The 21,189-nt window shown below is 36.7% G+C and overlaps 1 protein-coding gene and 1 non-coding gene across 2 annotated transcripts; both read right to left on the bottom strand.

Moving 5' to 3' along the window:
- On the bottom strand, nucleotides 1-4,097 carry amos (absent MD neurons and olfactory sensilla). The gene is made up of 2 exons (XM_074176742.1): nucleotides 3,280-4,097; nucleotides 1-1,162 (listed from the first exon to the last, which is right to left on the bottom strand). Exon 2 carries the CDS (start codon nucleotides 1,081-1,083, stop codon nucleotides 532-534), a length of 552 nt encoding a protein of 183 aa, XP_074032843.1. The 5' UTR covers nucleotides 1,084-1,162; nucleotides 3,280-4,097; the 3' UTR covers nucleotides 1-531.
- A 13,047-nt stretch (nucleotides 4,098-17,144) lies between these two features.
- TRNAG-GCC (transfer RNA glycine (anticodon GCC)) lies at nucleotides 17,145-17,215 on the bottom strand. Its single transcript has one exon. It is a non-coding gene; the product is annotated as a tRNA-Gly (tRNA).
- Between the last annotated feature and the right edge of the window lie 3,974 nt (nucleotides 17,216-21,189).

The following is a 21,189-nucleotide window of genomic DNA, read 5'->3' as shown; positions in this document are numbered from 1 at the left end:
CTACAATGTTTGTACAGATTCCGTGAATAACCAAAAACCCGTATTTAACAGCATTATCCGACCTACTTGACGCGTCTAGATATATCACCAATACGTCGCGTATTCTTTTCGAATTAAAATCAAAAATTCCTTAATATACTAACAAATTTATATTATGATCTTCAGATATCTGTATATCATGTATATAAATTGTTAGTATTCGATGAGGAGTTTGGATTGAAGAATTGTTCTCCTATTTTCGTGAGATTATAGGCGTTTTCTGGCGTTGAAACGATGACGTCACATCAACTATGATTTGAAACGTATTCATGACGATTCACAACTAGCGCGAGGTTGGTTTTGAAACGGAATTTGACGTTAAATTACGTCAGTTGTCAGTTCATGCTTTATTTTAAATCGTTATAGTTTATAAAGTGCTGAAAACTTTTTATCAATGAAGTTGTAAGGATGTACGAAATAAAGCCGGGAAATTATTACTTGCATAAATCTGTTTTGTAATGGAATATTTCTGAACCTCTTAAAAAACTCCCTCTAATCCCTCTGCAAGAGCTCGTGTAACGCCGATATGTACGTCTGTGCCATCTGCAGAGTCTCAAACTTGGACAATTTCCTATCGTTTCCTAGCGAGGGTACAACGTCCCTCAATCTATCGAAAGCGTCATTCAAACTGTTCATCCTCCTTCTCTCTCTGGCGTTTGCCGCCAACCTCCTCTTCTTCATAACCTCCTGCCCCCCAGAGTGGGGTAGCTGACCGCTGCCTCTTCTACTGCCGTCCTCCTTCTTGTACCTGGTGTCGCTGTAGTAGTCCTCGTTGGAGTAGGAGGCCACCGCCCCCGAAGAACCCACCCCGTGTGACTTGTATTTGCAGTCATACTTGTTGTAGATGTTGTTGTTCTCCCCGTAGTTGCCCCAGTCCTGTCTGGAGTAGTAGTTTGGGGTGTAGGGCTGCGAAGACATGCCCGGGTCCGATGCCGTCGATCTGGGGCTGGACGCCGTTAGAGCGTAGTGGCTGTCAGGGGTTGACACCCTGGGTGACGTGCACCCGTCGGAGGTTGATTCTGCCGAGTGGTGCTGCAGGTACATGGTGCACGGCTTAGCATAGCTGAGCGGTTTCAGGAGCTTCCGATTCGGAGTTCGTGGAGGCTCTTGTGATAACTGTGACCTGTCCAACAACACACAGTTAACTTTACAAGAAACAGTAGCGAAAGAAGTAGTAGGTGCCAATAACCAGAAGATATATTTCAGAATATCGCAGAGAGCACAATAGGAATGTCAATAAGAGATAAAATGACCCTGGATTGAGGAAAATAATGACAAGGAACAGTTTAAATTATCAATTGTACTATAGACTTTGGGTTTTAGGAGTTGTATTGAGGAAAGTTGAACAGGATAATAAATATAACTGAGTATGACGTATGCGAATATCAATAAGATGATGGGACTATAACTTAAGCGAGTAAATAAGATGAAAGTAAGTTTATCAATTGTCCAGTTGCTTAAGAATTCAGGAAAAATCAAGAAATTTACGTCTAAGTACTGAAGATTAGGGTGAAAACATCATCGATGATGAAGATTTCCTCAAGTTATTGAAGGAATATGAATTTGTTGACCATTTCCGATAACTACCTTTCAATTTCCAGGAAAACCATTGATTTGATATCAGATTTATATCGAAAGTTCTCCGCTGAAACGGTGTTTAAATTTTTTTCTAATAATTTCGCTTCCAGAAGGTTCAGAATTGAGATTTTGAAGCTTTACGGGCACAGATTTTTGAAAAAATTATAAATCAATAATCTGCATAATCCACAGTGACAAACTGTTTACGTCAAATGTATGGATTTTCTAAGAATCGCGTCATTTTCGTCAAAAGAATAGAGAAAACTTTGAAGAAAGATCCGCTACTAATAAGAATCGGTAGATAGTAACGATTCCTCTCGAAAAAAACTGAAGTCCAACAAAAATAATTTTTCCACACACCAGAACTATGACACTGTTCTAAACATGTATTTCGTCAACCAAGTTGCCGTTATTCGGAGTTGAGCAAAATTGTTCAGTGCTGAGCAACTCTTAAATGCCGTAAAAAAATTTCTACCGAATTCATTTTATATTTTATCCTTACATAAACCATGAAATCCAAGTAAAAGGTCATTTGGATTGTGGAAAAGTTGATTTATAATGTTGTCTCAAGAATATAAACGAAAGGGATGCAAGTAGGAAATCAAACGTGAGATGTACAATAGGCACAATTTGTCAATTGGGTCCTGAAACGCGATAAAACACTGCAATACAAATAATAACGGAGAAAATGTATGCAATCCAGCGATGACAGTGTACATGGAGGTCAGTAGTACGAAATATAGCCATAAAGAATAACATACATCATAAACAATAAGTTTGAGACCAAAAATCAGAGATGTAAACCAGATTTATTACATTCCAATTAAGGAAAAGCAACGGAATCGAGGCAAGATAACAGGTGACGACAAAAATTCAGGAATAATTGAAAATGAATATTAGAATTCGAAATGTAGCAAATATAAAAAATAGATAGACATAGCTAAGAAAAAATTACGAGCAGACTTTAAATATGAAGAGGAAAGAAAATAATGAATTGAATTGATCTTTTTCGAATTTGAAATGAGCAAGAGTTATTTTTTACTTTCATGACATAAGTCAAATATAAAAGACAAATTTACGCACTTATTATAACTTTTTAGTTTATTTTGAAACAAAACGATTATATTTTACAATTTTGATTTGAAGACGAACGAAATTTGAGAAAGGATTTTGGAGTTTGAATTAAAATTGATATGGTTTTTCAAGCCGCTAAATTTAATAATTTGTCTTTCATTTTTGATTTATTTCAAAACCTGATTTGATTTTAGTGAAATGGAAATTAATAAATGTAGAAGAAGAAAATGAAATATAAATTAAAAAAGTTTCAAAATATATTACATAATGATTATGTATTTAATTCTAAATTTTTTAAAAAATAAAAAAGGAAAAAGAAGTGGATGAATAAATTTCGAATAAATACAGATGTTTCAAGAACTTAGAGAGAAAAAATAACGATTTAAGATATTTATACAGCGGATATCTGGAAAGTACTTTAAGGAAACATTCAGTGTTGAAAACAAGATAAAAAAACTCAGTTAGTAGAGATAAAGAATATTAAAAGATAAACACGTGCAACTACATTATGTAAAAGAAAATCAAAAGTAGCAAGTATGTTGAACCCTTCAAAGACATGTATACATTTCAGAACCAACTGTTTTTTACCTTTTGGATGGTTTCTACTATAAACTTTTTCGGAAAATCTTGATAGCAGGTTCAACAATTCATAGAACGGTCAATGCCATGCTTCCATGCTTCCAGGAGGTGGTATTTTCACATACGACCTCCTCCTTTTCTTCTACAAATCAGAAATACCAACTTTCTCGAGGTCCATCCAAGTTCCTATAGAGCCAGTGCTACCGAATCAACTTTCAGAAGAATTTACACTAGTTGTGGTGATTCTTCCAACTCGTCCCTTAAGGTTGTCCAGTTAGAGTCCAGAACCGGAAGTATCAAGCATCAATTCCGTTGAAGAGCTGCAGGAACGTCTTCATTTCGATCCTGGGCCGAGCAGGAACCACCTAGACATTCGAGAACCTGTCACCTTTCGCGTGTACAGGAAGTGAAAGGCACTGTTAATCAAAGCGCACTAGATCAAAGAAGTCGCGTGCTGGTCTCGTGAGTGAAGCATTCGCGCGTGTTCTAATCAGATTCCACCTGCGTGTCTTCGTCTCGTCGACCGCTGAGGATGACTGGACCGGAGTGTGCTTGGCTGGTGTCGAAGTTAAATCAAAGAAGTGGTAGCGACGTGCGTGATGGCCTCGGTCTTACTCTTCCGCCGCAACCGCTGTCGAGGTGACGACGGAAGATCACTTCTTGGACGGACGGGTCACTGGTGAGGACGCGCAAGGTGGTAGGATTCGCAGATTGGAGGACGATATCGCACGGGCCAGACTCGAGGAGAGCGGCGAGGATGACAGTTTAGTCCATTGAAAAGTTATATTTAGGGTTGCGTTTTTTGGATTTTTTGATTTTTTTATGTGAAGGAGGGGGGTTAGTATAAGCTGAAGTTGAGGTTTATGGGGTCGCAACCCTTGTCCCCCGGCAGCCATCTTGAAAAAAGGGATGCGGAGGGTTTTCGCGCTGTATCGCGTAAACTAGCAACCCTACAGAAAATTTTATGAAACACTATCTGTAGCAAATTGGATTGTCTACAACTTTACTACTATTACTTTTTGTAGTAAAATGGGAAATGAAAAAATTATCAACAAACATAACTGGAAACTTTTAAACAAATTTTCTATAGGCCGCTATAACTTTTTTTGTTAAATCATCTGAAAATGGAACTTTTAACAGGTGATGGTCGACTGTATTGCCAAATATGAGTCAAACTAACTGACGTTCATAAGGAAGCAAGTATAGCTAAGGCTCCAGTTAAATAATAATAATAATAATAATAATAATAATAATAATAATAATAACCTTAGGGATTACGTATCCTATCTTCGGCGGCAGGGCTATATAGCTCCTTTCCAGCCTGCTAACGAAGTGGTGGAAGTGGCAGTTCTACCACCCGTTGGCACGGCTGGAGAGGGGACCAGCACCATACCACCAATGGAGACGACAATCAGAACACGCAGGGCGCTCCACAGGATTAAGCCCCTGAAGCCACAAGAACTGGCTCGTTTGGATGCGGAGGTTCATAGTGTTCTAACAGAAGAGGCTGACATCTGGCAAATCAACACCGCCGTGTATAACGTCGTCCAATCGCTTTCCGAATCGGAAGGACGAAATCCCGGCCTTGCGGTTCGGAAGATTGAACGGCGTATACACAAGATGGAGGCTAAAATCACGTCGGCGAGACAACACGCGTCTCGTATCCAATGTGTAATGGACTACAGGGCGGCCAATAGGCCTTTCACGCCCGCAGTGCGGCGAATAGCCGCCAATCTACGACGTATCCATCACACTTTAAGCCAAGGCGTGCATCTGACCACCAAACAGCATTGCCTTGATAGGATACGAATGCTAGTGGCGGCTAAGAAGTCACTAGTGAGGCGAGCGAGAAGTATCGCGGAAAACCTTAGGTTCCGCGAGAAACCTTCTCGCTTATTCCAAGAGCCTCCACGTGTTGTGGATAATCCGCCGACCGCTGATCAGGTGGAATCCTTCTGGAAGAATATCTATGAACACCCGCAGCCACTCAACTTAGACACTCCAGCCCTAGCGCAGTTCGAAGCTTTCAACAGAGAGCTTCGACAGCCTGAGCCCAATGAACTGCGCAACCCGATAACCCCGGATGACGTTCGAAGGGCCCTCGTTGGTTCCAAGAACTTTGCTGCTCCAGGCCCAGATGGGCTGAACACTTATTGGTGGAAAAAACTACCAAGTACCCACCGCCATCTGGCCAGAGTTTTCAACTCATGGCTGGATGGAGAGCAGCCGATTCTGGATTGGTTTGTCGAGGGGCGGACCGTTCTTATCCCCAAAAGCGGAGATTTGTCGATTCCTAAGAATTACAGACCGATAACATGCTTAAATTCGTGTTATAAGTTGTTTACAAGCATCTTATACACACGAATACTTACCGCAGTTGACCGAGTGTTCGAACGGATATACGAGCAGAGAGGGTCGAAGAGAGGAGTCGCTGGATGTAAAGAGAACCTGCTCATCGATAGATATGTAACGCAGGACTGGATACAATATAAGTGTAACCTCTCTATGACCTGGATCGATTACCGTAAGGCATTTGATACAATTTCGCATGAGCTCATCTTGCATTTGCTCAGATGCCTTGCGGTACCCGATAACATAGTGAGATGCATTGAACAACTGATACCACTTTGGCGAACTCGCTTCACCATAACATCTGGTCAAGCAAGAGTCCAAACAGGGTGGGTCACTTTCAGAAGGGGGGAAGAAAGAAGGATCTCTATCAGTCCTTGAGGGTGGTGGAAGAGTACACGCATGCTATCGGTATGAAATTCGGGATACACAAATGTGCAATGGTTCATCTCAAAAGAAGACGATGCGGGGACTACGGAGAGGATGTGCAGCTCGTAGATGGAAGCATCTTACACCATCTGGATGCCGGTGAGACGTATACTTACCTCGGGGTGGAACAACGCCACTCACAAGAGGTAACTGCAGTCAAAAACTCTCTCCGCGGCAAGTATCAGCACAAACTTCGACAGATCTGGTCATCGGAGTTGTCGGGGAAGAACAAAGTTGCTGCAACAAATATGCTTGCCGTTCCAATCTTACTCTACTCGTTTGGAGTAGTGAAGTGGACTCGGGAGGAGCTGTATCAACTCGACGTAAAGACCCGAAAAATGATGCATCTCTATAGGAGTTTGCATCCCAAATCGTCCGTTCCACGGTTGTACTTCCCCCGACAACAGGGAGGTCGTGGACTTTTGAGTTTGGAGTGTCTACATGACAGAATGGTACTGGATACAGCCTGTAAAGTCGTCAGGAGTTCGGATCCCCTTCTCTGCATGGTCCGTGACCATGAGAGAGCAGGAATTGGAGCATTTCTCCTTAGGGCAGCTGCTTGAGCAGATGATGAACTCGGTATAGTTTTCGACTCTGAAGGAGGTGACTACAACTCTGTCACCGAGTTGGAAACCGTTCAGCAAAAAGCTTAGATAAAAGCCGCAGAGATCACCTTACTTCTGCGGAGACACAGGGATAAGCCAATGCATGGGGTCTTCTTCAATGACATTGAAGACCTTGGCTTATCAAAGCGCCTAACCTTCGCTTTTCTCAGGTCGAGTGGGCTGAAGTCGGAAAGTGAGGAGTTCATCATGGCTTGCCAGGATAGTGTCTTCAACACCTGAGTTTACCGCAGTCGCGTGATGGGTATAGAGGTTCTTGACACAAGGTGCAGGGCCTGCCGCGAGGCGCCCGAGATCCTAATGCACTTGCTGTCAGCATGTCCAGCATATGCGGTCTCGGCCTATATCCATCGACATAACGCGGCCCTAAGAGTGCTATATTTGCATCTACGGCACTCTTACGGTATTGACGAAACACCGGTGTTGCCCTACATTCCGGGGGATATTGAATCCGTTGTGGGGAACGAGAAGTACTGAATTTATCGGAACTATTAGTTCCCCACCCTCAGGCTCATACACGCTAATAAGCCTGATGTAGTCGTTCTCGACCACCAGACCAAAACGATATTTGTCGTGGAGTTTTCAGCTCCTGGCGAGACGAATATCGTCAGAAAAGAGGAGGAAAAACGGATAAAATATCGAGATTTTCTCTTCGAACTCCGCAGACTGTATCCAGATCACTCTGTCAAGATGGTTGTTCTGATTATTGGAGTCCTTGGTGGAATGATGTCATCTCTACTCTCGAATCTTAAAAGCATACCGGCTTGCCGCACTAAGGCAGAAATCTTAGCCGCACAGATGCAGAAGGCTGTCATTCTTGGGTCACTGCGCTTGCTCAGGGCACATGATTCTCGGACCCAATGATCACTTACCCCACGGTGTGGGGAGTGGTCATTGGTTGATAATGCTGGCGCGCCCTCCCGAATGTATCGGGGCTTCGGGGGATATGGCCTGACCAGCGCACACTACGGTGGAAATAATAATAATAATAATAATAATAATAATATTTTCTTTGGTTGAAAAGTACAGTTGACAGAAATCAATGCACCATAAACAAAGAAATTGTCGATTTTTAAAGTGAAAGTAAATGTAAAAACATATAAATGCAAATAACTACATGTAACCATATTATAAAAGTCAGTCCAAATGATATGTAACCAGGGCCGTAGCGAAAAGAAAAATCAGGGAGAAGGAATCCAAATTTTCCTAACCCCACCAGCAAAATTTCCCAACTTTCGAAGAAATGAAAGCCGAGGGATTAGTGTTAGTACTATAATATATTAATTTTTTCACTTAGCTATCCAAAGATTGGCTGAATGCGTATGCCCTTTTTTTTTAATTTCCAATTATTAGCACTATATTCAGAGGTTTGAAAAATCACAATATTAAGTTCTACTATGTAAGAAATTAACAAAAAATAAATAATAATTGCACAAAGAAACTTTCCTTCGGTTATCTTAAAAGGTGCGATTTTGTTCCATCCTTTACATAAAAGAGGACGTATGCTTCTCCACTCACAAGGACTTTGGTGAAATTGGTGACACGTGTGAATCGTTGTATTTGTGCCACGCGCTAGTATACGGGTGTCTGCAGTATGCTGTATAATGTCCTCTGTTAGTAGTCCCACTGTGATTTAAAAGTGCATATAGATTATAACAAGTAGCCACATTTTCTCCTGCAAAATTGTCCATATCCAATCCTTCTAGAGGAAATTCGACGACATCATTCAATTTGCCTCTACTTTCCGTTGGAGAGAATCTTTTTGAATGTATTACTGAAATATAGGGAAACTTGTGGATTGATAGGGACTTTATGCATTTTCTCCTTTCCTTGCATTTCGAACACGTTGGTTTCCATATGGAACTTTTCTTCCTTTTTCGATTTGACTTATATGAATATTTTCAACCGGATACTACATTTTGAATAAGAACTTATATTCTTTTACAGAAAACGTCAATAAATTTTACAAATATATCTACTTTCCTCTTGAACCGCTTCATCCATGGATGAAAATTGTGTGAAAATCCATTTGGTACTGATTGGTTTATTCAATAAGATTATTTTTAACTCAACTGAAACTGAACTCAATCATTATTGGAGGAGTTGTGTTGAACTTAAAGACTGTGTTGGTTAGTTATAATCAAAGAATTATTAAACTGAAATCAAACTGAGCAGAAATAGTTCGATTAGTAATGAGTTAATTAATTTTAACACCCACGTGACAATCTTATACTTGTCTTGATTAAGGACACATTTTTTGTTTGTAAAACAGATCCATAAATTGTTCTCTTGAATCGATCATTATTATGAATTAGTTGGTAGTTAATTAGAACAACAGGTGTCCTATGTTTTGAATTGAAATGTTTCAGCGTTATAAGAATTTTTATAGTTCCAAATGTGACAACAGAAAGAACATAAAAGAAATTTATAATGATGTTTTTGTCTTAATCAAATATGTACGAGGGTTATACTAGAAGTTTGTAGGAAGTCAATTCACAGAAATAATGTGCATTAAAATGTTGTGAACTCATAATATTGTTCCAAAGTCTCACTGAAAAAAAAATATTAGTTTTGTAAAATGGCTTCGGTGTGAAATTGAAAGCACAAATTATGCGCAAAACAAGAACATTCCGAAATTGGCCCGGTATAATTAAAATTAAGTACTTCCAATCCCACGGATTTGGCGACAGTAATGAAATAATAAATCATATCAATTTATGGCTGAACTACGGATAATATACTGGATATTATAAAGTACTAACTACGAAATTTAATTGATACTAAAACGGATAATTTATATTCGAGGAATTTTGGCAATAAAAATTTTGTGCCACTCTTCGAGCCGATAAAACAATAATATATTGCCCATATTTCTATGAAATCGATGATATCTCACTGAACTCCGCTAACTATTTAATCACAATATTTTTTGTGAATACCAGCAAATAGCTATTTCATATCTAATATTTCATACTTTCGCGTCTTCCCAACAATTCCTTATAATGCAAATAAGCAATAAATATTTTTTGATCCACGTATTGCCGATAAATAAAAAAACGGATCACTGGTTTTTTTCAGCTCGTTAGATCGAATGACCATCGAACGATATACAATAGAAATCTCCAAGAATTTCACGGTTAGTCCTAATAGTGTAGGAGATTATGTTTCGGAATAAATTATTATCAACGCGCTTCATTAACAAATTCATTATTAATATTTATAACTCTATAACAGAAGTAAATCCAGGTTAATTATTGTTTTTCAGCCACGGAAAATAACCTGAATGATATTTTCCTTATTTATGGGCCATATTCCATTTTAATTTGAAAGGTAGTTTGATCGAATCGATTGAAAAAATCTCTGTGTGAATTTTGATATTCCGAAATTGACGAGCACGTAGAAATCGTTAAGAAACAGTTATATGTGCGTGAAAAATGAGATCTAACTAATGAAGAAAAATAAAAGTGGGAACCTACACTTCTTTTTCACCACGCTTCATATTAGCTCCACCTGTAAGTATGTATGTTTGTTTGTAACTCTTCTTTTCATTTCATATTGGAATTTGTATTTGACAGAATTATCGACATTATAGCTTGCTCTTTTCGCGGGCAGATGGCGCTGTACGTAATTTCCTTGATATAATTCGAACTCACTTCATTTGAAAAAAGTATTTTTTTTTATTAACACGCGCACCTGCTGCCTTATTTGTAACTCTCCTCTGCGCGTCTGCTCCTTGGGCTTGATAGCCGATTTTTAGGCTCCCTCTCCGGAATCGGAACAGATGAGTGGTCATTTTTTCTAAACAATATACGGCTGTTTGTTCCCAAAGTTTAGATAAAATGAATATAGTTGGAAAAGACTAAAAAATACGCTTCTATAGCATACGAAACTCAAAAATTTAAAATAAATATACTTTAAAAAACAAAAAAACACGCTTTTAAAGAACATCGCAGTAAAAACTTTAAAATATTTTTTAAATAAGCTTAAAACAATATCGAATGAATAATACAAGTAGGTATTTTTCGTTTTCGTTATTGTTTTAAGCTTATTAAAAAAATATTTTCTTAGTTCGATATTCTTTAAAAGCGCATTTTTTAGTTGAACTATATCTATTTCGATTGTATTTCAAATATTTTCAGTATGTCCTCTGATGTGTTCCTCAATCGTCAGCTTTCTGTAACTGGTTAGCGATTTTTGGTTTTTCTTTGTCTAGTTCTTTCTTTGTCATGTTTTCTCTCAATCGAAATAATGAGTAGTTGAGATGAAATTACTTCGGCGATTTCAGGAAATCAAACATCCGAAATGATATTGAGAAAATTAAAGCACTTTTTTCATAAGATTCTCAAGACTAGCTTGAAAGAATCTTTCAAAAAAGTATAGAAAGTGAATAGGCCACAATTACGGACGATAGAAAGAATAAGAGATGAAAGAATGGAAACGGATTTTAATGTATGGCAGAAAATAAAAAGCACGACTGAAATAAAAGAAAATTAGTTCCATCTGTATGTATTTCAACATATGTATAATGTACACGTGTACATACATACAGTGTAACCCATTTTTATTGGAAACACCCCCCTAAAATTTGAAGTTGTAAATCGATTTTAATATTTTTTTTTAATGTCAAGTACTAAAAGGTCTACCTTGGGACAAAATTTGAAATGTTTATTAAAGTTTCAGAGCATACTACGATTTTTTCTTAGTCGAAAATCGGAATTTTTTATTAGCGATTTTTTTATTGTAAAAATCACTACGCCACTGGATTCAGAGTACCTCTAAACAGGTGTAACCAAAATTTCATGAAAAAATATTCATTATTAACAAAGTTATGACAACTCAAAAATTGGAAAACTCACACAGCTAACAGTCACAATATATCATTTTTTTTATGATTTCAACAATAAAGAGCCGCCAGATGGAAAAAAAACAAATAGCGTAAATATTTTTAATGAAAATAACGGAATTACATTCACAAAACTAACAATGAAGCAAAAAATTTTAATAAACGTAACTAATAACTAATTATTGAAATGTTTCGATTCAGTGTAACAATTAATTCTAACTCATATTCTAGTAGCCTCTACTCATCTACCACGTATTTCGATACATGTGTCGTAGCGCTTACGAATGTTACGTGCCTTAGTTCTTGAGGGCTAATATCTGCACATACCTGTCGAATTCTTGCACAAAGTTCATTTCTATCTCTTGAGCGGTTTTTGTAAACCTTTCGTGTGAGAAATCCCCAGAGAAAAAAGTCCAAAACTGTGAGGTCTGGAGATCTGGGTGGCCACTCTATAAACGGACTACCACGGCCTATCCATCGGTTTGGAAAATGTTCGTTTAGCCATTGCCTCACAGCTCTGGTATAATGAACTGAACACCCATCTAACTGGACAATTAAATTTGATCGTTCATTGATTGGCAGCTCGTGAATAGCATCCCAAAACTTTGTGTTTAAAAATTCTAGAAACCTCTGTGCATTAATGTTTTCCTCAAAAAAGAAAGAACCAATAATTCTTTCGTTCAGTATCCCACACGAGACGTTGATTTTTGGGAATACTGGCTTTTACAGTTTATTACCCAGTTAGGATTATCCGCTGCCCAATAGCGACAATTCTGTGATGACACTACTCCATTTGAAGTGAAAGTAGCTTCGTCGGTATATAAAATATTTTTTAGGAAATTTCTATTGTTTAAATATTCCCCTTGGGCCCATAAACAATATTCTAAGCGTCTTGCTTCGTCGCCTTCTTGAAGTGTGTGCAAAAATTTTGGTTCAAAAGGTTTAATATTCTTCGCCTTGATACATCTCCGAATAATTTCTCGTGGAATATTCAAATCCTTATTCTTATTCCTTATTCTGGCATTAGGATTATTTCCGAAATAATCTAAAATGATTTTATCAATCCTGTCATTCCTGTTTCGTCTTTGTACAGGATAACTTTTTAACATCATTTTTGATACTGCACCAGTTTCATTGAATATTTTATTTACCGTACCGCAGCTAATACGAGGACGATCTGGATGTCTCTCATTAAATACTCTACAAACCTCTCTAGCACTTCTAAAGTCATCTCCCGAAAGGCGTACAATTTCAATTTTCTCTCTTACGCTCAATCTTGCAGCCATGACACAAAATAATTCGAAGAACTGTAAGGTGAATATTGTTAACAATAGTTTACTTAAATCTTTCACAAGTGTCAAACTGTAATATAATTTCCATGGCAACTAAGATTTAAATTGAAATATTAGGTCTTAGTTTTAGTTAATTTGCGTGAAAACTTGAATGTAATTCCGTTATTTTCATTAAAAATATTTACGCTATTTGTTTTTTTTTCATCTGGTGGCACTTTATTGTTGAAAGCCTAAAACATATTCTCATGGCTATATCTGTTGATATAGGGTGTTTTTTGTGACTGTTAGCTGTGCGAGTTTTCGAATTTTTGAGTTGTCATAAGTTTGTTAATAATGAATATTTTTTCATGAAATTTTGGTCACACCTGTTTAGTGGCACTCTGAATCCAGTGGCGTAGTGATTTTTTTCAATAAAAATATCGCTAATAAAAAATCCCGATTTTCGACTAAGAAAAAATATCGAAGTATGCCCTGAAACTTTAATAAACATTTTAAATTTTGTCCCAAGGTAGACCTATTAGTACTTGACATTTAAAAAAAATTTATTAAAATCGGTTTACAACTTCAAATTTTAGGGGGGTATTTCCATTAAAAATGGGTCACACTGTATATGAATTTCCTACAAATATACAAATATTCAAATCTATTATGGGGTTTCATTGATAAATTAACATATTTGAATAGATTTTTTATTTTTATTCATCATTTTCATTTTCATTATTTTTATTATCGGATACATCAGCAATTATTGTGGTTGATTGTGAGACCGAAACAATAGGCTAATGGTATGACAAATAAGATACATGTTTTTGAACGAAAATTAGAAAAATATCTAGAGAAAAATATATCGATTGTTGTTCCGTGTCTTGAGGTAGGCTCATTTCGGTTATTATTCATTCATTTGTAGTTCTAATTTATCTTATAGAAAGTTTACCAAGAGTCGACAATTTTCGGTCGCGAAATTAACATTGAATTCTCCTGCTGAAATTAGTTGCAACGTATCATCGTTTTCTATCTTCACTAGCTAATACCTCACTCTCAACTTCCGTAGATTGGCCCTATCGTGGATTAGTCACCATTTTTCAAAACAGCTCTACTTGAAACAACCCGTTCCATAATTTGGTGAAGGTTCTGCGCGTCCAACTTTTGGTGGGAGACCGTTCAAAACATTTATTCTGTTGTGTTTGGCTACATCCATCAATTTATTGAAAGAAGCAAACGTTGACATATTTCACAGTTTTAAACTTAATAGATGTAGCCGTTAACTACGTGGTAGTAGTCAAATGAATACAATATTGGTTTCGTTAGATGTCCCTGTAAGTACATGATAATGCGACAAATATTTAATATGAAGAATGAAATCAGAACTCCGTTGACATCTGTCAACGAAGTTTACAAATAAACAGAATAGCGAAGAAAAAACTGTTGATATACTTTGATATTTTCCGACTCTAAAGACGGTGGCAGATTTTAACCTCCGAAATTGTACAATTTCTTAGCTCTTTTTTCGACAGGCAAAAGTATTAAATACGAAAAGTTACTGATAAATGGATCATTATTCTCACTCACACAGTAGTGTGAGTGAGCTAAACAGTTCTGCATTACAATGTTCATATTGTTGAAGGTGAAAATGCCCAAAGAAGGTCGATAAAAAACTGTTCGTGTATTCACGAATTTCAAATAATTATGTTGCAAGACAAGGACCAACTGGATATCATTATACAAATAAAATAATGTTATTGACGGTAATTGAAAAAAAACAAATTAATAGAGAATCGATAGATAGGACGGTTACATATACGATCACTCTTCTGTTCATTCGTTAGTGAATTTTTAAGCAAAAGAAACATACTCGAGATACTAACGTCAGCACAAACGGTGGCAATCTTTCATCCTTAAAGGAAAATTACTGAATTCCCCCGACAACAAACCAGATCCGATCTCGAAATTTACCGATTATCGTGAGAAATCAGAAATATCAATCCAAGCGTGACGTATAACAGCTAAATCAAATAGGAAGATAGGTTTTTATCGATGATTTACTGCCCGCCAGATGAAATATCTCCGAGATCGTTACAAGATCCATTTAGCACAATCCGACTTTTTCCCCTGCTAATAGAATAATAAAATAAAAAAGACGGCTCGTAAAATTTATAACGACGTCTACAGTTATTGGTAAATGTATGAGGCGAGCAATACGTAGTAATTGTATAAAAGTACCGTGTAACTTTACGGAAGCGACTGCTGGAACCCGGTATATCTTTGAAATCGCTCAGTAGCGGCACGACGACACAGATTAGCAATGTTCATGTTGCATATATATCTAAAACCTCGTCATCCAAAAACATGAAAATTTTTTTCCAAGTTAGCAGAAATCCTTCTTACTTATGGTATCTTAGCGTGGGGCTCTACTTTGAAAAGTAATTTATTTAACTTAGGAATTCTTCGGGAATATATTTACCATAATCCAAAACCAAATTTTTATGAACGTATCTGAAAAGAAAAATGAATTAATTGCAATCTATTGATTTATTACATTTATATGATATGAAACTTGTCTCGACATTTACCTCTGAATTTAAGAGTGGTGAGATACGAGTTTTTGTTGGTCGTTCAAAAGGAAATTTGATTGAAAACGTTCATGAATCTCCAGAGATTCCAGACGTTTCAATTTGTGTTCTTTATTTTATATATAGGGTATGTCGTAGTTAATGTCGAAGTCTTAGCTGTTTTCCAACAGATGGCATGCTAGGTTGAATTGGTTTCCTTCAGTTTCAAACTTCTTATGTGTTCGAAGATTCTGGTTTCGAAATTTCTACATGGTCTTTCAATATAAACTCCTGGGCACGTGCTACATTTATTCAGTTTGTAGACACCCGATTTGTTGTCCTTGTCGATGTTGGATTTGTTGTTTTTTATATATCTACTCTTATATGCTATGTCGATTTTCTGTTCAGGTTCAGTACATGGATAACTTATCTACTCTGATATTTTGAAAGAGTTTGTATTTTTGATGTGAAAGTTTACTTGCTCAACAACTTGTTTGAATAGTGGAACAAGTCTATCCTCACATTTGATAAATGTTTGCCAAAAACCAACTTCTTTGCCGGCTAATACCACGACTGATATCAAATTATAGCGACATTAATGCTTCTCCTCTCTGAAGAAATTTTTGCAGACGCTTCTTTCGTCCAGGAATATTAATAAAAACAAATCATCAAGTCGTTTCTTTCGAAAATGTCCGCTACTGATTCAGCAAAAACCTATCATCCTATCAAATAACAGGCAGCAAGTAATAATATCATCTAAGAGTAATTGTCCGTTTTCTTTGTCGGCATCGGGAATATAATAATACAATCAAATCGAGAAATCCCGATAAAAACTTGCAGAATGATGGATTTGCTGTTTTGAGCGATTTATATATCTGGATTTGAAGAGTCGCTCATTTATTTTGAGTGCGTAATGATAAATAAAAAATTCAGTAGGGAAGAGGCCTAAGTGATTTTTGGAAAACTTGTCTGTCCTGAAGTTTGGGAATGTTAACAACTCTATAATCAAAGTATTGACTCTCGAAATTATTTTCACTGACCGACTCAGCAATAATTAATCCGTTGGCTTTTTGAAAAATTTGTGGATCCAGTTATTAATATTCATATCTGGTGTCCCAAAATTGTAAAGAGAAATAAATTAAATGGTGAATATCAGATTTGACCTTGATAATTACCCCGATACTCATATCAAGGTCAAGGTTCAAACGGAAACCAGTTTTGGAAAGTGTGGAACATTTCACATCAGGATATTATCTTGGCTTCTACACGGTTACGACCCTGGAAGGTGTTACGACCTTGATATAGCTATCGGGATGATAGTCAAGGTCAAATTTGATTCACACCATTTAATAGCCGGGGAAAAGTTTTTCTGAATTTTTTTTCCAAAATACATTTCTTGAAAATTCGGTTCCGTATTTTTGGAACATCCGTCAAGCATTAATGTTCTTGAATGCTTTATTATGATTCTTAACTGAGGAAAGTTTTGACTGAATACATACAAAGCAAAGAATTCTGCTTGTAGATTATTATTATTACAGAGTTACGCATTATAGGTACAAATGACGGTATTTGGCTTTCTTCTTCGCCGTCTTTATTCAAAAAATGCTGGATACCTTTTTTTCACTATACGACATATTCTCATACCTACCGAACATGCACAAAAAAAATCATAAAGATCGATCGAGCCCTTTAGGAGGATTACGTCCACAAACAAGATATAGGAGATTTTTGTTAGTATATTGAACTTAATACTATTTGACAGTGAATAAATGATTGAATATAAAAAAATTGCATCGGCCGGGAATCGAACCCGGGCCGCCCGCGTGGCAGGCGAGCATTCTACCACTGAACCACCGATGCTTATACAAGGATTTGACATTTGTAAAAATATGTACATGAATATTTTGAAATCCTCTGTCATTGTATGTACAGTAGTCCTATATACAATTCAAGGTAGGACGTATTTAACACATCACTATGACAAAATTCATTGGTGAAACTATCTTAGATAAATGAATCTAACTAAATAGGTAGACATTTTCAAAATCATTTCACGATATTCATCATGAACATTTATCAGATATTCATATAGTTATATAAACACTTTTCTGTAGTTCTTATATATGAAATTCACGTTTTTCAACGGGTATTGCAATTATTGATCATTTGGAATAAAAAATGTACTTACTATTTGAATCAATCTCAGAGACATCTAGTTTTCAATATCTCAAGTAACATCTGTGAGCAATTACAAGAAGAGTCAAATACTAGGATTCTGTTTGTTATAGAATCTTTATATGTTGATACAGAAGTACAAACAACTCATACCAGATATCTTTTATACAAACCAGTCGGAATTTTGATTGAATTCAATTTTGGCGACTTCGATATGATCCTACCGACTGGTTGAAAGTTGAAACCTACATTAAATTCTGACATCGTACTGCTATCGCCCTCTGGTGGTCAGAGTAAGTACTAAAAACTCTAGGGTACACGAAAATGTCAGTTCTGAGCTTCTATGGGCTTTGTTTTTACGGAAGCGCAGAAGGACAACATTACTACTTTGAATCATTGGTCTACTGCGCCGTAAGGGTAGCAAATACCATTAAAAAAAAGAGAAGAAGACTTTGAATCTCGTAATTTCAACTTTAATTTCGTGATTTTGAATTTAAAGTCGTAATTTCGAGTTGAAAAGTCTTAATTTCCAAGGAACAAATAATAAAAATAAATTGGAAATTTCTATTCATTTCTAAATTGTATATAGCTGAAATATCATTTTTACTCAATTGATTCTCGATTGTACTTAAAATGATTTAGTATTTGTTCAGGGTATTCACAAAAAAAGTCTTAATATTCGATTAATTAAAATTTCACTGAAACAGAAGTAACAGTTTCAATGAGGCCACCACGAAGGTGCAAGATTCCATCAACTTAATAATAAATAAACCTGCACAGCCCTGACTGACTTGGTGTGGTCCGCGAAACAGGAAAGTAAAAACTTTTGATATCAAAATTTACCGCTATTCGACCACCATTACTTCGGTATCAACCTCGAAATCCAAAACAAGACGCAGTAACGAGATGTGCAACGAAAAAATCGGGTTGGTTTACTGTCCGTTAAATCAAGCGAAGAACGTAAGAGAGCAGTTATTTTCGAGCAAACCGGAATAAAGACTCGTATTTATGATTCGTGATTGCATCTTCATCTTTTCTCTGTCGGTGGAGTAATTTTTCGTTTTGACATCTTAATCAGATCCTTGCCTCTAATTGAAAATCGTGACAAAGTTCAACATGAAGTATTTTTCAGCTTGTGAACAAAAATTCAATGATACTGTGGAGGTTCGGAATTGTTCAGTTACAATCAAGATTTAATGATGAAACTCGAAAAATTCTCCTTGGAAAATATGATTATTTTGTGCCCGTATCGTACTTGGAAATGGAAATTCATTCATGAATTAAGATTTTTAATGTCACGGAATAAGCTTGATTAGAATGTATGATGAATTGTGTGTATTTTCTATAATGTTATCCAATTTGGTACTGAAGAGCCTTAGGACAAATGTCTTAAGGCGAAACATCGATGTATACCAGTGAGGATGACAGTGTTCCATGTAAGTGCAATTTGTTACCGTTCATTTAAAGTAGAACCCATGTGAATGATTGAATGATATCTGATTGTTATCCCACAACGAATGTTTGAAATACAAACTGAGTAGAGAAAAGTATCTTCTGTATAATTCTGTGTTCATTTAGAAGTATTTGTTTCGAAAGTTTTTTTCTTTAGTGTGATTCAATGTTTATATGAAAGTAGCTGTTTCAGGAGGACTTTCTTTCAGTTTGTATCTGAAAGATTCTTCTTTGCATGATCTACACATCCATGTCTAAGTTACTTATTTTTCAAATTGCTTACTTCCTTCCTTTCTTTGGAAGATTCCCTCATTATTTTTTGTATCAAGATGGAGTAGTAGAAAGCCAAAAACTTTCTTTCCCAAAAATTAATCACTCCTAAAAATATAACCCCTTCAATTCATATATTTATATACTTCCGATGGAAGTCCGAACTAGTGAAATTCATAATCTATACTACTAACAGTTTCATGCTTGCCTAAAGTTCCGATTCTTGTCGGTTCATTAAAAAGAGATATCAATCCATAGTCTGGAACATCGAAGAAAGGTTAGAGATTTGTCTCTGTTCCACACATATTTTCATGGAAAGTATTCAAGTGGCTTGGCACATTTGATTCCACCAAGAACGGTACATATCAGAAATACGCGACGGATTGTGGCTGCTCATCGTTTTAAGGTTCAGCTCAGTACACCACGAACTTCACTGTTCAAGAACTCTTTCATTTGGAGAACTGTGTTTTTGTGGAATGAACTTCCTGAGAACGTTTTCCCAAATGGATTTATTCTCCAGCGATTCAAATCCAATGTGAATCGCTACTTTCGTACAGACACCGCTCTCAGAGCAACTCAAGGATGAATCATTGAAATGTATCTCCATCGCACACAGATTCCAAACTTTAATGTTTTTTTTGTCAAACTGTATAATTGTAACTGTCGTATTTGTTTGTGTAATTCGCGGTTCAACTTTTATCTCCTGAAGATCGAGGTTTTGCATCACGTGTGAATTAAAGAGATTAGATAGACACGTCATTCACTCGAATGTAACTGAAATGTCTCGTGACAAGATGTTATCGCGCCTAATTGAATTAATTGTGGGTCGCTAAACACTATCATGCTTTAGTGCCGTAATTTGGACAAACAGTTGATCGGTAGATCGGTCATAATTGCTCCAGGAAGCAACAGGGACAGCTATTCTCTTCAATCAGTTGTATATTCAGCTAGCGATCGTCACACGGGTGCAATTTACACTTGTGGATTTCATTATGAAACGTAGTTATTACTCGTCGTTACTATTGAACGAAAAGTCTGATTCGAACTACTTATATATGGACATAACTTTACAACACAATCGCATCCCTTAGACGGTCCTATGACGTCCCACAAAGAACGACGGGATGTCCCTGTGACAGTCACCTACGGGTCCTGGTACATTCTAGGGACATTCCATCGGCATCATCGTTCCACAAAAAAAGACATCCAGAGGACGTTGTTTTAGATACGTCCAAAGGATGTCTTACCTTATTTATCCCAAGGACATTCCTTTAATCTTCCATTTTATGGAAAGTATGTCCAAAAAATGCCTCAAAGATATATCATATCGATTCCAGGGGTATACGCTCAGTGTATCACTAAAAAAACGATCTGCAGGGTTTCTACATTGAGTTTTTAACACTCGCATCGGTTGGGCTGATCGGGAGATTTTCAAATTCTTTTGTCAACTATTTAGCGATATTATACGAAGGCGTATAATAATAATAACTCTCTCAAAATAATCGCCCAACCGATGCAAGTGTTAAAAAAAAACTCACAAGACTTCATAGAGGAAATAGAAGATATTAAATTAGGAGAAGGCGAATTATTGGTATCGTTCGATGTGAGTTCCTTATTTCCAAGCGTCCTAATATCACAAGCTCTAGAGTGTTTGAGGGATCTTCTGAAATCGAACAACTTAGCAAATGAAGCTGTTGAAGAATGCATTCAACTCACCAAGCTTTGCATGGATCAAAATTGTTTTCAATATAATGGCTCATATTATGAACAGCGTGAAGGAACGGCTATGGGTAACCCATTGTCTCCATTTATAGCGAACCTATTCATGGGTGAGTTTGAGACGGAAGCTGGGAAAGAACTCAGTTACTTCCCTAGGGTCTAGATCAGGTATGTTGATGACATATTCGCTGTAGTGGATATAAGGATAACCAGAATCG

Source organism: Leptinotarsa decemlineata, unplaced genomic scaffold, assembly GCF_025532065.1.
Source record: "Leptinotarsa decemlineata unplaced genomic scaffold, Ldec_3_MD MMD2_tig00002082_RagTag_RagTag, whole genome shotgun sequence".
NCBI lineage: Eukaryota > Metazoa > Arthropoda > Insecta > Coleoptera > Chrysomelidae > Leptinotarsa > Leptinotarsa decemlineata.
The sequence above is the reverse complement of the archived record's forward strand: the minus strand, read 5'-3'. Positions and strand labels throughout refer to the sequence as shown.

Bases quoted from the DNA above. Each gene is read 5' to 3' on its own strand.
- amos (XM_074176742.1), bottom strand. From the start codon at position 1,083: ATGTACCTGCAGCACCACTCGGCAGAATCAACCTCCGACGGGTGCACG.